Source organism: Gastrolobium bilobum, unplaced genomic scaffold (genome assembly GCF_033153095.1).
Source record: "Gastrolobium bilobum isolate Gb01-03AN ecotype WA unplaced genomic scaffold, APGP_CSIRO_Gbil_v1 utg27505, whole genome shotgun sequence".
In the NCBI taxonomy this organism is placed as follows: domain Eukaryota; kingdom Viridiplantae; phylum Streptophyta; class Magnoliopsida; order Fabales; family Fabaceae; genus Gastrolobium; species Gastrolobium bilobum.
In genome coordinates, this window is record NW_026898864.1 from 472,427 (window position 1) to 490,837 (window position 18,411).

The 18,411-nt window shown below is 33.6% G+C and overlaps 1 protein-coding gene and 1 long non-coding RNA gene across 4 annotated transcripts; both read left to right on the forward strand.

Annotated features, from left to right (window-relative positions):
- Nucleotides 1–4,809: 4,809 nt before the first annotated feature.
- Nucleotides 4,810–8,420, forward strand: LOC133284789 (probable inactive receptor kinase At4g23740). Its single transcript, XM_061481869.1, has 3 exons — nt 4,810–4,836; nt 5,265–6,562; nt 7,738–8,420. Exons 2-3 carry the CDS (start codon nt 5,329–5,331, stop codon nt 8,415–8,417), a joined length of 1,914 nt encoding a protein of 637 aa, XP_061337853.1. The 5' UTR covers nt 4,810–4,836; nt 5,265–5,328; the 3' UTR covers nt 8,418–8,420.
- A 2,544-nt stretch (nt 8,421–10,964) lies between these two features.
- On the forward strand, nt 10,965–15,253 carry LOC133284762 (uncharacterized). 3 transcript variants are annotated; one of them, XR_009747941.1, is made up of 6 exons: nt 10,965–11,235; nt 12,191–12,254; nt 12,357–12,891; nt 13,576–13,687; nt 14,163–14,637; nt 14,844–15,253. It is a non-coding gene; the product is annotated as an uncharacterized LOC133284762 (long non-coding RNA). The 3 variants fall into 3 exon arrangements; XR_009747939.1 differs by having other exon boundaries at nt 14,163–15,253; XR_009747940.1 differs by lacking the exon at nt 12,191–12,254 and having other exon boundaries at nt 14,163–15,253.
- Nucleotides 15,254–18,411: the final 3,158 nt, after the last annotated feature.

Here is an 18,411-nt window from a genome sequence, read left to right on the forward strand (position 1 = left end):
AATGTAATCCAAAAATAAAATAATAGAACCCAGGTCTTGTTTATGATTGCCAGCAACATTTATTATAGATTATAAGGATTTTATCGTTAAAAGAATTCTATTATTATATCTATTATATAATTCTATATTAATTTAATTTAACCGAACCGGTCATAAATTAATTGGCCAAGTTAATTACCAATAAGAATTTAATAATATTGTTCTCACCTGTATAAAATTGGCTATTCACACAAGCAAATTGTTCTAAACGAGTTTTTTTTTTCAGTTTTTAAAAAACTTTTATATAATTTTGCACGATTCCCTACAGAAGTTTTATAAAAATTGTTATTTGTTCAGTTGTTCTGATTTATCACCATATTATCTTGTTTACCCCTTAAACTATATAATAATTTTGACCAATTGAATCATAGCCCATCATTATGTTATTAATAGTCTCAAATTATTCTAAAAATTATATCATAGGAACAACTATCACGTTATTCACACTAAATTTACTAATTTACCGTTAACATTATTTTCCCAATTAAGACTAACAAGTGGTTATTTTGTTTTCTAAACACAAGATCAACGAAAAATTAGTAAATCTTACACCGTGTTCCTTTAAAAGGATGATATTTTCATCAGCGTTATTGATAATGACATAATAAATTATAGTAGTACGTTTATGTAATTTTCCCAAAAAATTCTTAAAAATATTAAACTCAATGAGATTACTCATGCAATTCTACCTAATAATATTTTAAAAACTAAATTGGTTATTGAACTGATAAAACCAACAGTCCATTGGTTTCATGGGAATTTTTTATTATACTCCAGGACCTCCGTGGTCCTTTCACTCAAATATTGACACGTGTATTAATTTTTTTTCTTTCTTTTCTCTCTCCTCAATTTTTTTTCTCTTTCTCTCACCTCATTACTTTTACTCCCGGACCACTAAATCTTTGCTCGGTTTCACGATAGTGAAAACCGTGATCCAACCGGTGATGACTATATATATATATATATATATATATATATATATATATATATATATATATATAAAATGAAAAATAAAGCGACGGGATGGTCCAGTGCACTAAGTTCTCCCGGAAGAACATAATGCACAAAATATTATAATGGTGTTCTCTTGGAGAACTTAATGCACTAGGCCAAATTTTACATCCAGTCACTTTATACACACTCAACCCTGTATATATATATGGCTTATCGTTTCTCAAGCTGGTTGAGATAATTTTATCTCCGGTTAGGCGGTTACTAAATCATAACCGTACAAAGGTGGATAAATGGTGATAGAGATGGCAAAACGGGCTCAGCACGCCAGGACGCCCTGCCAAACAGGGCAGGGCAGGCTAAGTTTTCCAAACTCGCCGCCTGCCAAGCCCGCTAGCTCGCTCGGGCTGAATTTTTTAATTTTTTTTTTTCTTTTTTAGTGTAAAATCTCACGGGCTTGGCGGGCAGCCCGCCCCGCTGGCCCAAACGGCACTTTTTGGCGGGCTTATGACCGCACGGGCGGGGCGGGCCGGGCAGCCCGCTTTGCCATCCCTAAATGGTGATAAAGGAAGAGAGAAAAAAATAAAATCATAATCATTCAAAGGTGAATAAATTAATATAAGTAAATAAATAAACAAAACGACATAGTTTTAAATAGTGGAAGATAAATTTTTATCAAGTTGCCAGAGAAATGTTTTTTTCCATATATATATATAAGTTTGTCGGATGTACAATAATTGTATATAAGGATTGGTGCAGTTACACTATATACTACGGGTGGTATATGACTTTTTCTCTCTCTTCAAAAATATTATAATTATATATATATATATGAAAAAATGAAAATTCAGTCACTGGACCGTTCAGTGCACTAAGTTCTGGGAGAACTTAGTGCACTGAATATTATAATGGTGTTCTCCAGGTATTTTTCCGGGAGAACATAATTATAATAGTTACTATAATTGTATTCTCACGGGAGAACTTAGTGCACTAGACCGAATTTTGTATCCGATCACTGTACACTCACTAAACTTATATATATATATATATATATATATATATATGTATATACCAATCTTTAAATGTAGTTACATTACAAATTATTTTGTTATATATATGAATTTATTGTTTGTCATGTCACGTTGCCTAATATTATATCATGTAACATAAAATCTATGCCATTTTGGATGGGAGAAAACAAAATTTGTGTCGTTCGTGTTCAAATTTCAATTTTGTTTGTCCAGCTCAATTACTTTATGGGTGCATATTTTCTTATGTTGTAAGATAGTAGGAGAGAAAAAAAGTAGAGATAAGTTAAATGTGGATCCCACATTTTAAATTAAAAAAGAAAAGAAAAATTAATTAGCACGAAAAACGAATTTGTGTAGGAAAAAGTTCTTATCTCATGTAGAAGGAGATAATGATTTCCCTTTTTTTATTGAGTATTTAAAGTTACTTATTTTAACACTTTTACTTTTAATGGAATATAAATACATAAATAGATTATAATAAATAAAATGAAAATTTGAACGCAAATGAAAAGTTTTAATATTAACAAATAAATAAAATGAAAATTTACAACCCAAAACAATTTTTAAGTTGCGGGACAGAATTTTAGCTACAAACAATAAACCATTATATATATATATATATATATATATATATATTAAATATTAAGTAATAAAGTAATATAAAATTATAAAAAATAAATTAGTTAAAAAATTAAATTAACTTAAAATAATCATATTATATGTTTTACAGGATAAAAATTATTAATAACGAGTTTAATAGTAATAAATTTTTTTTTTTGGATACAAGATGAAAATATAAAAACAAACAGAAAAAATAAGAAAGAACAACCTAAGAGCCTAGGCCAGTGAATTCCTGTGAAGGGTTTTTAGTTAGTTAAAAGGTTTTAATAGTAATAATTGTATATACGTGTGTCTTCGTAATTAGACATTAAACTTTTTAATTAGTTAAAAGGTTTTTTAGTTAAATAAAAAAAAATTAAAAACGTTTCAAACTAATTTTTTTCATTAATTTTAAACCAATTTCAGGAGTTTCTCCCCAATTCTTTCATCATGCAATTTTTTTAGATTAGCCAATGTTTGGTGAAATTAACTTGTCTGGCCCCATTTTTTTATTAATGGTTAATGATGCATAATCATGACTGGGTGTTTGGGGTAGTTGTGCAAGCCTTTTTATTGTGTTGGACCATTGACAACATTGACTGTTTGTCGTTATTGTAAAAGTGCTATTTATCATTTCACCACTCACCAGCCACTTAAACCTGCTACTCATTGCCCCCACCTTCCCAAATATCATTCTCCAAAATAATGTAAATTAATGATTCTATCTACTTCATATTTAGTTGTATGATTATACGCTCAAGTTGTTAATGATAAACTTGATACATTTTTTATTATTAGATTTTATAATATATTTATAATTTAAAATTATCCAAACTTAAATTTATTCTCCAAAAAATGTAAACTAATAAATAGATCTACTTCAAGCCCCTTGTCCTTTTAATTGTTAATAATAAACTTGATAGTAATCTATTTTAAGTTTATAATACGTGTAATATAATTCTTAACGTTCGAATAACAAAACGTTTATATTGTTTTGTATTGTGTAAAAATAATTATCAATTCCTAATTTCTAAAACTCACACAACTTGAGTGTTGAAAACACTTAAAAATAACTTTTCCCTATTTCTTTTTTGAGAAGAAATAACTTTTTTCTTAAACTATATAAAAATAAGGACAAATGGTTTTTGCTTCAGTGACATAAAAAATTTTCTATGCCACTGAGATAAAATAATAGAGAGAGAAAATAATGAGAGAAAAAAGAGGATGAATTATGTCTTAGTAAAAGTAAAAATCATTTGCCCTATAAATAAATCCAAAATCAAAGGCAAGAGGGATTGACGATGTTTATTTGTATAATAGAAAATATTTTTTCATATTATTGAAGAAATTTTATTTTATTTATAGAATAAATATATGGACTTCCCATTTTATAAGAAAAATAAAAATAAAATAAAACTAAAAGAGTTTACATATTTATTTATACTAATTAATTATCCGTGCGACGGAGAATAGAAGAATTTGATTTATTTGTCTCATAAAAATAATACAAATGAAAAAATGAATTCGATTTGTTTATCTCTCCTAAAAAAATAAAAAATGAGAAAAGATGTATTGGATAATATGATATTAATAAGAGACATAAACTAATCACATAAAAAGGACCCACAAGGCAAGAGGCAACACGACCACGTCCATTTAATGAACCCACCTTTCCCTGAGGTAATGAACAGCATTTTCCGTTTCAACTGTACACCGTTATTTTCTCTGGGTCTCTCTCTCTCACTCTCACATTCACTCACCTTAGTGTGTGTAAGAGACGTTCCAATCCAGCATTTTTCTCTCACGCCTGCAGCTTCGGTTACAGCCACCGCAACAAATAGAGCCGTTGGGAATGGCCGTTGAAATCTCGTGTTCACCTCCAATGGCAGCCACTGGGTATTTTATTTTCCGCTCACATTCTCTATTCTCTAACTCTTAACTAGTACAAAATCACATCTTGCACTGTTTTTCCAAAGCTAATACTCACTCACTGTTTTTTTCTTTTTTCTTTTGCATTGGATGCTAATTTTAGCCAGTTGAGTAACATTTACTTCTGAAATCATAAACACAACCCATTTTCTCTGCTATCTCACACGGGCTCTATCTGTATTATCTCAGTTTATAGCATAGGAGCAGGTTGAAGGGTGTTTTTAACTCTCTTTTTTTTACGGGACAGAGAGGACATTCTTTGGTTAGATCTGCAAATAAGAGCCAAGTGAGTGGTCCTTGCTTTCAACTACGTTTTACTTCCAATAAATTTTGAATTTTCTCGATTTTCCCATCTTTACTGAAAAGTTACTACGGAATAAAAAGAGAAAAGATGCACAATATCTGGTAGAAGTTGGAACGCCCTGCTTTTATTTATTTACAGATTAAATTATGTTTCCTTTTTTTATATATAAAAAAAAGACTTAAAAAACACAACCTGCAAGCTCATTCTTTTATGCACAAGTTTCTCAGTGTCCGCTTCTACTTTCATCGACAATCTTCTAGGAATAAGATTTCCTTTTCCACCCTTTTCTCTCTTTTTCAGTTTTTTTTTCCCTTTTGTCTCAAGCTCTCTCCTTTCTTTCATTTTGATTTGGCAAGCGGGAAGCTTTGTGTATCTTTTGTTTAAACTAACATACTTGTGATTCATTTCAGTCTATGCAGTAAGGAAGCGGAAACACCTCGTTCCCTGCTCCTCGTGGAAGTTGAAAACTTGAAAATGGAATTTCTACGCATTTTCTCTTTCATTTATCTACTGAGTTTGATTCTCTGGCAAGGAAATGCTGAACCTGTTGAAGATAAGCAGGCTTTGCTTGACTTTGTGAACAAGTTCCCTCCTTCTCGGCCTCTGAATTGGAATGAGAGTTCCTCCGTGTGTGCTACTTGGACTGGAGTTACTTGCAATGAAGATAAGTCCAGAGTAATAGCCATTCGATTACCAGGGGTTGGATTTCATGGAACCATTCCACCTGATACCATTAGCCGCCTCTCACAGCTTCAAACTTTGAGCCTCAGATCCAATGTGATAACTGGGAACTTTCCTTCTGATTTTTCCAATCTTAAAAACTTATCTTTTCTCTATCTTCAGTTCAACAACTTGTCGGGTCGTTTGCCTGATTTCTCAGCTTGGACGAATCTTACTGTTGTCAATTTATCCAATAACCATTTCAATGGCAGCATTCCTCTCTCCCTTTCCAATTTGTCTGAGCTTGCTGGTTTGAACCTTGCAAACAACTCTCTTTCTGGTGAAATCCCTGATCTCCATTTGCCCAGATTGCAGCTGCTGAATTTGTCTAACAACAATTTGCAGGGAAGTGTTCCTAAATCCCTCAAGAGGTTTCCTGAGTCAGCATTCTTTGGAAATAACATTTCTCTTGCAAGTTCTCCTGCTGTTTCCCCTGTGGAGGCACCGGTTCATGAGCCATCTTCCAAATCTAAGAAAGGTGGAAAGCTCAGTGAAACGGCATTGCTGGGAATTATTGTTGCCGGTGCTGTTCTAGGCCTGGTAGCGTTTGCTTTTTTGATGTTTGTGTGCTGCTCGAGAAGAAGGGATGAAGACGATGATGCCTTCAGAGGGAAGTTGCAGAAGGGAGAAATGTCTCCTGAAAAAGCAGTCTCAAGGAACCAGGATGCAAATAATAAACTGGTTTTCTTTGAGGGATGTAATTATGCCTTTGATTTGGAGGATTTGTTGAGGGCTTCTGCTGAGGTACTGGGAAAGGGAACGTTTGGTACTGCTTACAAGGCAATACTAGAGGATGCAACCGCGGTTGTTGTTAAGAGGTTAAAGGAGGTGGCAGTTGGAAAAAAGGATTTTGAGCAACATATGGAGATTGTAGGAAATCTTAAGCATGAGAATTTGGTTGAGCTTAAGGCATATTATTATTCCAAAGACGAGAAACTGATGGTGTATGATTACTACAGCCAAGGGAGCATCTCTTCTCTGTTGCATGGTATGTACCATTATTTTAGCCCATTGCAATCTTATATGTCTTCCAAATGTTTGGGCACGTAGGATGCTTAAATCAAATACAAATAGAGAGATATGTGCTCATATTTACCATTTTAGATAAAAGCGATGTTCATCATGAAACGGGATCTGTTGCTTCTTCACGTAGCTTGTTAGCTTAGTTGTAGCTACTGGCAAGCATATGTAGCTGCATACATACGAGGCCTTCTTGTACTAATTTTAATTAAAACTACACTGACCATCCTCTTATATATTAAACCTTGAGCATATGTTTACCAAAAAATAAAAAATAAAAACCTTGAGCATATAGTTACATGAGTGGAATAAATTACTTACATATGTTATGTAAGGGAAACTGTGATAGGGTGTATTGCGTATTTGATAAGCTAATGACTGTTAAGCTTCATTTTATTTACAAAGTATGCCTATCCGTGTTAGTATTTCTGTTGTGCTTGCTTGTTATGTTATAATGCTTGATGATTGAAAATATTGGAAGAGAGAGAGAGAGAGAGAGAGAGAGAGAGAGAAGAAATATTAGCTAAATATATATCTGTTAGAAGTGCCATTTTTACACGAGGATGGTTTGAAGAACATTATGCATGCTATGTTCTCCTGGGGGATGATTAGATTTATTTTCCTAAAAATTAATTTTATTACTCAATTGTTTATGATCTTTCTCAGAGAAGTCTAAATGTTGTCTCTTGATGAATCTTCAGTCTTACTCCGAATCCAACCATGACATTTGAATGGGCACTCAGTATTAACTTTGAAGTTTGAAATGTAGTTTTTGGCTTCCATGTTAGTGTTTTCAGCAACATTGGGATCATTTACATTTTTAGATAATATCATCCGTTCTTAAGCTATAAAATTATTTGCTTTCCTCCTGAGTGCGGATTATCTGATGTCCGATACTGGAGTGCTTGTACGACTCTAACGCCTCCAAGATAAAAATCTTTGAATTCCACACTCTTGCCTAGAGTACATTGTACACAACATTTGTTGTTTAGCTAGAGATGTCAAGGTTCAAATTTTGCAAATAAATAATCAATTAAAAACAAATTGTATTGAAAATGTCATTTTAGTACATTCTACACCTTAGGCAACCACATCTACATTCTGTCCTTCTGTGTAAAAAAATATTCTTTCTGAGAATTTCAGGTAAAAGAGGAGAAGATAGGGTGGCTTTAGATTGGGATACTCGGCTGAGAATAGCTTTAGGAGCTGCAAGAGGCATTGCTCGTATCCATGTTGAGAATGGTGGGAAGCTTGTACATGGCAATATTAAGTCCTCAAATATCTTTCTCAATACTAAACAGTATGGTTGTGTATCTGACCTTGGCCTTGCAACCATAATGAGCTCGCTTGCCATACCCATCTCACGAGCTGCTGGTTACCGTGCACCTGAAGTTACAGACACAAGGAAAGCAGCACAACCTTCAGATGTTTACAGCTTTGGTGTGGTGTTACTAGAGCTTCTGACAGGGAAATCCCCTATCCACACAACTGGTGGTGATGAAATCATCCACCTAGTGAGGTGGGTTCATTCAGTTGTGCGTGAGGAGTGGACAGCTGAAGTGTTTGACTTGGAGCTTATGAGATTTCCAAACATAGAAGAAGAGATGGTGGAAATGTTACAGATAGCCATGTCATGCGTGGTAAGGATGCCTGATCAGAGACCTAAGATGTCTGAAGTCGTGAAGATGATAGAAAATGTGAGGCAAATTGATACAGAGACTCCTCAGCCATCATCTGAGAACCAAGCAGAACCTAAATTACCTCAACATGACAGTGACAACTCCCCTTCTACTCCCTCCCCCTTCCCAAAAGGAAGTGAATGAAAGAAAGCCATTGCCTTTATTTGATTTGAGTGTATCTGTTATTGTTTTGCTCATTGTTCTGAACAACAGCATGATTATTATTTATTATGATTACTATTTTTTCTCTGTGTAAGTTGCCTGAGTTGGTTAAATATTGACTGGTCGACTAATTTTGGCGCTGGTCTTTCAGCATGCATAAGAGAACATATCCTTATTACTTGACCCTGCGTAAATGGAAGCACCGTGAATTGGTGCAACAATCAGGTGGTTTATTACCTTGCTAGCCTGATGTGAAACATTTCGGTTAATTGAGATTATATATTGGGTTTAGTTTATCTCATGTTACAGAAGATAAAAGTATTTTCTACACATACATAAAAATGTGTTAGATTCATATTTTTTTCTCTTAACATGGCCCGACACGAGCTTCAGACACTTTTACTTATGTATAGAAGATAATTTTATCTCCTATAATATAACACGAGACACATTAAATCATTATTTGTGAGGTATTTTTAATTTTAGCAACAAGATGGACCTTTTTCCCTTGGTGGAAGACCTATCAATGTGCTATGAACTTTTCAGTGTTGTAGGCTTGTTTAAATGGTTCATTCCGAATTTAACAGGAGAACTTTTTATTATTATTTAAAAAAAAAATGTAACATCAGCAGGCAGCCTAAATGGAAAAATAGTGATTTTGTCATTTTGAGAGGTCTAAGAAAAACGGAATAATGGTTCAGCCCCCAATTCCATAAGAAAAGGAAAAGCAAAGCGAAGTCAATCCCAAAAATATGTTTTTTATATGTATATAAAATTATTAGTATATATATTCAAGAGTTAAAGTTTTAATGAAAAAGTTCATGCAGTAAAGGAAAATTATCAATTTGATTATTGAGCATTAATCTGTGAATAATCATATGAAAATAAGACGTGAGACTTCCATTTTATCATTCTCTGTAAGATAAGAAATTTAAGATGAATATGAAAATATAATAGGACAAACGATTACAAAAACAATTAACACGTAGCACGAGGAAAAAATGTTTTGAGCCCTTGACTTTTCAGACGTCTTGAAAAAATGTTCGGCGGAATCACGAGACACGCGTAAATTATATTATTTTATATTTAGATTCGCTTTTCTTACGGCGATTATAATTTGGTCCTTTCATATAACATAACTTATTTCATGTTCTCTCACTTCAATTTTTGCAACCCACCTTTTTTCTTTCTTTTTTCTTGTAATGGTGGTTGGTGGGACCCATTTATTCTCTCTCTACGACGTAAGATAACTATCTTATGTGAAAGTAGATTAATAAAATCCTTATAATTTATTTCAGAATTATAATAATTTTTTTTATTATAATTTTTTAATTTTTAATCCAAAATAATATATTTTTGAGAACAAACATAAATAACTTATTTACATTCACTGTAAAAACATTAAAGTTTTTATATTTTTATATACTATATTTTATTAAGAGATAAAAAAATATATTATACTTAATCTTTTTTAATCTAAACGAACTTTTTAGATATGATTTTTGTACTCTTAACGTCATTAATAGTTATAGTTTTGGATTTTTATTATTAATTTTGAGACATTAAAAAATCAAATAAAATCTTTAGGCGATGCCTTAAAACCAATAATAAATGTATTTAAGATTTAATTTCATCCACTAATAAATTAGTTGATGGTGATATTAGAGAAAAATATTATCTCTAATAAACTTGTTTGTAGTTGCTCAGAAAACTTGTTTACATTTAAATAAATTAAAATGTAATATATAGTTTTTTAAACAATATTTTTTAAAATAAAAATAATACAATTTGAACATCCTTATTCTTTAACCTGTACTTAAACAGCAGATCATCTCAACCATTAAAATGTTTTATTATATAATAATACATATATTATTAAATGCATACTTACTAATTAGCTTATTCATTGTTTTAAAATTGGATTCGACTTACATGACAAGATCATTTTTTTACACACACAAATTAAGTGTGGATTCCACGCTTAAAAAAAAAAGTTAAATTAAAATCAAGATACGACATCATATCCTCAAAATACGTTGCCGAATCCTTGTTACAGAAATAAAGAGTATCGTTTCTGCAACATGATTCTTATATGCCCAACTTGAACGAGGGAAATTTGTATGGGTCCGTGCTGCCTACTACTTTTCCCCTGCTTGTGATTAGTCAAGTCAAAATTGACTTGAGTTAAACCTAAAAAGCTGTGATTTGATAAATTTTATAAAATAATATGAAAAAAATATTTTATGAAATTAAAACATGACTTTGACGCTGCTGACTTAAATTAAAAAAAGAAAAGAAAAGGGGATAACGGATTATTCTGATATGGGCGAAACGGCGTTAAAAGAGTTCATCGGAGATCAAATAATTAAAACAAGGAATACGTGTTATTCATCTCTCATGTTACACTCACATAAAAAGATGTGTTTTCTTTTTTCTATTTTATAAAATTGATAGCTCTCATTTTATCTGTCTCACAAAAGATAACTTCTCGAGAGCAAGAGAAGTGAAACACTTAAAACAATGATCAAAACAAATAATATATTACCAATGCTTAAGGTAAGCTTTTGCGCTTTCACGAATCTCGACTCTAACAATTTCTCATGGGAGAGATTGACGCACTGTGATTTTGCCGATGGTGTAGTATCAGAAATGCTCACTGACCCTCCTTTTTCTCCTGCATGTTGGATTGATCAAAGAAACAGAAGCTGATTTTGATAATAGCGAGGCTGTATCGAAGGGAACAAGGCTCATCATAGGGAAATAATCAAAGTGCTCTCTCTTGGGATTTATACACCAAGAGGTAATTTTAAGTGTTTTATATTCTCTATTTTTTGTTGGTTGCTGATATGCTATTGGCTTTGTAATAATGATTGAAAGTTTACTTTGGTTGCTAGATAGAAATCCCTGCCATAAACCCAATACGTGCTATTTCCTTGCCTTGTGTGGGTTGAGGGGTTATGAGTGCCCACTGTTAAGCTGACATTTTTAGGTGGAATATTGAGATGGAAAATTCCTTCATTGCATGATATTAAGTGTACGGTGGTGCTTTCAAATTGCTGAGATATAATTATTTGAAGTTTGCTATGATGTGGGGATAGTACCCATGAGAATCACTATGTCAAGGGACTATAAGTATTTGTTGGGGCAATGCCTTAAATTACATACCCACATATCATGATGGTTTCACTCAATAAAACGAAATAAACTTGTAAAAAGGGAGAAGCACATGCTGGTCTGAATGAGTTCGCGAAAATTCCCAGGTTTTGACTTTTGAATAACCCACGGAATGTGATTTTAAGATGTTGTTAAAGTTAAATACCAATTTTTCAAGATATATTCATGAGGTTTCTTTCAAGTAGAGAGTGTGAACTTGTTTAATGAATATGTCAGTTTCGAGAGAACCATATTGAGTATTACATGATGATACGGTTTTTATGAATCTCTTTGTGCAAGCAGAGCTTGCCATGTCATCATGACATATTTTATTGCAGGGTTATTGAGCAAGCTGAGCTTGCAAAAAGGGAACTTATGTTGTCAGACATGATTTAAATACTGCTATGATGTATATCGTGCTATGGTGTATATTGCATTAAGCAAGCGGAGCTTGCCATATAGATTGAGTTTTAATGCAGCACCAGTTATTCTATTTAGCAAGCAGAGCTTGCCATACAGATTTAGTTTAATGTATTGTAAATTATCATTTAGCAAGCATAGCAGTTTACAGCAGTATATAATATCATATTGTTTATGATCAGTGCATGACAGATCTGATACAGGGAGGATGACCCCGCAGAGTCTTACAATAATTATGCCTTGCTGGTATTTAGCGTAGCCTATAATACTAACATAAATCATGCTTATTTTGATTATTGAGTAATAAGGCTAATTGAATCACTATAATGTTCAATCTATTCATGGCAGATATTTGGTGTACATTCTCAACCTCTAATGCTGCTGTAGACCCTATGGTTGATGCATTGGCTAGAGTGGCGGATACCCTTAGGGACCAGACTGCAGCCACTCACTTGTTTATGGAGCAAGTGCGAGAGCAACTCAATAATCAGAATACTGCTCCTAACAAAGGAGTTGGGGTTGATGCCAAGTCATTGAAGAAAGCATGAAAGAGGCTGCGGCAGATAAAGAGAAGAATCAATGGTGGAAGTGGAAGAGGGATGATGGTAGGCCTAAAAGCAAGCAGTTTCAGGCTCAGTTCAGGAAAGATAAAAACAGGTTCGGACAGGTAACTGGTTCTCCAGATGTCCAAAGTGTGGGAAGAGACACACCGATGAGTGGCTGGCTGGCCAAAGAGTCTGCTACAAATGTTGTAAACCAGGTCATATGGTACAACAGTGTCCTCTGACGGTGGGACAATGTCCTGACACCAGGACACAGACTAGAGGAAGGGTCTTGACCCTTATTGGCCAAGAAGCGGTCTAGGCTCAAAACATGGTTCAAGGTATGAGTTTAATTCAGGATTCTCTTTTAACTATACTCTGATTTTGGTGCCTCTCATTCTTTCATTTTTGTATCTTGTGCTCAAGACTTGAAACTACCCATATTAGTTTTGCCTTATGATTTGTCTGTTTCAGTTCCCACAGGGGAAAAAGTTTTGACATGCCAAGTTTGTTTAAAATGCCCTCTTCAAATTGAAAACAGATTGTTTGAAATTGAAACAACCCACAGAATCAGGCAACACACAGAATTAGGCATAGTTTATCAGATCTATCCAGTTAAGCCCACAAAATTGGGTTCAGATTCTTTCAGTTAAGCCTACAAATTTGGGTACAGTAATTCATATTTAATTAGTTAAACCCACAGAACTGGGTAAGTTTTATTGATTGTATATGACTGATGCCAAACAGTTTGACTATCTGATAATAAAGTAGCATTGTCCTTAGAGTTTTGGGCTCCAGTAAAACAGATTGAGTGACATAAACTGATATGGCTTATGCTACTATAACATGAAAAGTATTTTACTCAGATCTACAGTTCAATGTATGTATATGCATTCTATATGCTGAAAGTTTATGTAGTATTTCTAACGAGGGGTGAATCTTCCGTGTAGTCATGGCTGGGTGAGGTTATAATTAGAAACTATCAAAGGTTTATTTCTCATCTGTCTGTTTATGTGATCATCCAGGTAGGTAGACCTGAGATTGTAGAGATGACATGGTTCGTGCTTCTCATTGCAGACTGCTTTTTCCACTTCAGTTTCCAATGCCACCGTGTGGTCGCTTATATTTTCAGACATGGTATGTAGTCATGTTGGAGCACCACTTTTTGGGAGTTCACCTTAATTATCATCTATACTTCCTTCTTGTGATGCATATATGTAAATAGCTGTAACAAGTGATGGCAAAAGATGACTCTTTTGGGTATGTAACCATTTTGAGGCCAGCACAGCCTGGCAACGTTGTAGGCCACATCCTACCTGCTAGGGATCCGACGTGTGACATGTTTTTATTGTATATAGTGTGGATATTTAACTTATAATGTTGCAGAATCTTTTTGACTGTCGTTTTGAGCATTTATTTGCTTCTAGACAGTTAAATGTAGCTTCCTTTTATGCGATAAGGGTGTTATACTTACCTTTATATTCTGATGTGCTTAAAAGCTGAAAATTTATTATATGCTTGTATATATAGTATTGCTAAGTGTTTCCTATCTTATTGACCCTTGTCTTCCTACTTGAGATATTGTATGGATTAATTGTCAGGTTGCTTTCAGGACAAAGGTGTTTCGCCCCAATTTCGACAGCAATGGAAGCATTTGCCTTGACATATTGAAGGAGCGATTGGGCCCTGCACTGACCATGTCAGAGGTTTATTCAGAATGTCTCTTGCTACATATAATGCCTGCGTAGTATTTTAGAGATGATTCCTTTTAGATTTAACTTTCCAGTGACAGTGGGGTTATTAATATTTTTGCAGAATATGATCTAATAACAAAATTGATTGTATAAAATTTCTTGGATTTTTGTTGCCTAGTGATTCCACATCTATCAGGAATTCTATTACTTTCGCTAGATATGCAACTTAAATATTTTAAACAAAATATTTTCTGTTAGGGGAGTTGCTTCATTGTCACTTTGTCAACACTCTATAATATACATTCTGACCTCAAATTGCCTTGTATCGTAATGGCTCAACACAATGCATGCAGAAATTGATAAACGCTGCAGAACGTTAGAAAACAAAATGAGGTAATTTAATATTATGTAGGAAATACCTCTTTTGTTGGAGGAGCAATTTCAAGTCTTATTATTAAGGAAACATCTGCCATGGCTATTATTGGCAATTTGAAACTGTGAAATGTTGCCTGTCTTTGTACCATCCTTTTCATTCTAGTTTGTAAACTTGCAATTACTGGCTTACAAGGGGATACAATTTTTGTTTTTTGTCTTCTCAGGTTTTGCTCTGAAGTTGTTCACTCTTAACAGACCCTCATTCTGATGATCCTTTGGTGCCAGAGATAGCCCACATGTACAAATCTGACAGGAGTAAGTACGAGTCGACTGCAAGAAGCTGGACTCAGAAATACGTTATGGGTTAGTTCAATTCTCTTGGTGATGGGAGGGCTTCGCGTTTAAAATATTTCGTGTCAAATGGAAGTGTGTAACTTATCTACTTAGTAGTATCTGGATTCTGGAGAGCTCCAAATTCTTCCCTCCGAAGAAGAACACATTGTTAAATTGTGTAGGAACATTACCTTTGGATAGAGATCTTCATAGATGTTGAGAATAGTTGGTAAAACTAACGTCTTTATTAAATATGTGGAACTCAAGAAACATGGAAGGAATACATTGAAGAAATAGAGATAGAGACTAAAAGGATACAATTCATTAATCTCGGAAGTCTACAACAAAGACATCCAAAGGTGTATTCAAAGCCCCAGGTTAAATCTTGAAAAGATAATAGTTGAACACTCACATTTCATAACATCCCACATTAAAAAGATTAACAAAATTCTCTAGTCCTTATATATTATCTAAGGTTCTAACGTAGCTTGGATAACTCTTAAAGGTGATTTGCTTAACACGACAAATGGTAGGGGCAAAGTACATCTTTTTTTTTCTGTATCCATCTTGGTTTTTAGGCTTTTAATAACAACGGGTCTCCTATGAGCCTGTGTTTGAAAACCTCTCAAAATATACTATATGATTTTGCAATACAATTTTCAACTTCATGGGTTTGGGGATAGGGTGATGATTTTGAGATGCTTATTGTGCCAAGAAGTTGCTAATGTGAATGATGGTTCAGTCAACGTGCTTATAACTCAATTGACACAGACCATGTTGATACTGGAGGTTCGATCGTTTACTAGGCCACCTTTTCCCCTCCGCACCTCATATGTAATATACTGCAACGCTGGGTTCTGAATCTTCTGATGTCCAAAATTTAGCTTAGGCTCTGGTTGTTTTGTTTTAGCTCTTTGGTTCAATTTCCCCTCAGGTCTTCACAAATCAGCGAAATCACAACCCATGGCCATTTTATGTTACGCTTGATAGCCAAATCACAACTCAGTGCTTTTCTTTTACCCCTGGCCCAGTGAGCATAGCCGTTAGTCAGTGACCGCGAGAGGGGCTTTCTCTCTCCTGACAAAAAGAAAGGGTGTCCCAAAAACCCAAAAAAACAAAAAGGGCTCTCTCTCTGTTTTATCACGCCTTCCAGCTGTGCCTCGCCTGTGAACAATAATAAATAAGAAACTTAACAAGGGGAGACCTCGGAATACAAAATTTGGATTGTAGCAAATGTCCCTATTTGATGATGTGTTGCCATAGAAGTCTAGAACGAAAATAAATTTATTTAACGATAAACTGAATATACAAATTAAGGACGTTCCATAAAAGTTGAGAGCGTGCACTGTGGACTGCGGTAATTCCAACTTCTTTTTTGGGTTTGATATGCAGTAAAAGGAAATTCCAAGTCTTGTGAAAATAATGAAAATGCAGGCAAAGATTGTCTTAATAATTGTGAGTACAGCTACTCTTGGGTAGTGGATCCGGTCAAGCTAGATAGATCATGTTTTCAGTTTTCTATTTATTACTCTGGTCAAAAGCTTCTAACGTCCTGGGTCATGTTAAATCTTTTTTCCTAACTTGTTGAAGAGTCGCAAAGGTGTGTAAATGTTTTCACCAGCCACTGATCAGCTTTTACACATTGCCCTACCAAAAGTGTCCATGCCATCTTGCTGCCCATTACATTTTTGGAATAGATAAAGGAAAAAGTATCGGTATTTTTTAGGATTGGGGTTCAAATCTATTGTTGTCATTTTTTCTGTCTTTTGAATTAAATAATGACAATTTAATAAAAATATCAACTTTTAAATTGCAATACTTTTTTTTGTTAATTATCAGTTTTTTAAATTAATTGTTATCATCCAATTGAAGAGATAAAAATAAAAATCAGATATATATGATTCCGATTTTTAAAGGCTGTAACTTGTGAGATAGACTATGATCGATGCTTAAGAAAATATTAAGTGATGGTATTGATTATTGAATGTTTGAGACAAACTATAATAGATGAGATTATGTATGGGAAAGAAGGATACTTCATAGTAAATGTGCTGAACGTTCAAGCCTTTAATTCCCTTCTGTTACAACTTACTAAGACTCAGTGTAAGGAGGGAGGGAGATTGTTAAGATGTAAGCAAAACAGCTTGTGATTCGTCATCAAAATTTACCAGTCCCCAAAAGAACTTGTTACCACTAGATGAAGTAAAAAATTTATGTTGTGCTTAAAATGATATTCTTTAAAGTAAGGACATTAAATTAGATGGACCGCGTAACTGATTAGTGACTAATCTGAAGTGCAGTGGAGTCATGTGAAAGCTTACAATTTGTCTGACCTAAACGTGGGGAAAGTAGACAGTACAGCTGCTGTTTAAGCAATACTTCAAACTAACACCAAAGAGATGCTGTCCATTTTAAGTAATCCAATCGAGTACAGATGAAACTCAATGTGTGGAATTGAATTCTATTATAGAAAGAAAATATGTTTTCATGCTTAATTTTGAACAGAACCGAGTAGTGCTTACAGATATTGCAATTTGATGTGCAGATGGCAGATGGTGCAGCTTGCGCACATGGTCCAGCAGAAACCAATTAATGGAGAGCTTCTGTTGTTCCACTTAATCTTTCTGCTGCACTAGCTTGTACTCAGTATTTTTTAGCCCAATAGTGTTCTAAGGACATGCATAAAGCTCCAAAACTAATTGGCTGGTAGAATCACGACACATCTAAAACTACTTCCTTCAGGTTAATTAATTAAATGAATTGTGAATTTATTTGATTAATATGTTTATTTACACATTTGAGACAGAAATGAGAAACTTAAGTATAAAACAGAGTTCAACATTAACATGGGTTGGCACAACCAGTTTAAAGTTTCTAGATAAGAGGTCATTTCTTCTCAAGGAAATCCTTCGATGCCTAAGGGTTACGGGTTCATAGCTTTCATGTGGATAAAACTTTTTTTATATTTGGAGAAAACCTTTAAATGAATATTTAAGATGCAATATTCTTTTTAAGTGAACCTCTTTATATTCTTTGAAATTCTAAGCTTGTCATTGTTGTTCTAATCGATAATATGTCCTTATTACCATTTCATTCACCGAAGAAAAAGAAAATTGAAGAGTTCAATATTAAATGTTTGTTTTAACAATTGTGCATGAATATTAATGATTAGCCTAGCCCGATTGTTTCTGTATTTCAGTCTACATACAAATAGTACGGAAAGCAATACGAAGGAAGACTAAAGGGATATTTGTTTGATAAAATAAAAAAATGTTATTATAGTTTTGAAACTAAAGTGAATATAACTATGTATCAAATTATGTCTTTTTCTTTCTGTGACTAAATGTTTGCATCTATGCAAGTGAGTTACTAATTAATATATTAGTACTTCAGTTAACAACTATGCAAGTCTTTAATATTAAGAGTCTAATTCTTTACCAAACTTGTTATCTTTATCTT

Coding starts and splice junctions, on each gene's coding strand:
- LOC133284789 (XM_061481869.1), top strand. CDS start 5,329: ATGGAATTTCTACGCATTTTCTCTTTCATTTATCTACTGAGTTTGATT. Junction 6,563..7,737: donor CATCTCTTCTCTGTTGCATG/GTATGTACCATT, acceptor TGAGAATTTCAG/GTAAAAGAGGAGAAGATAGG.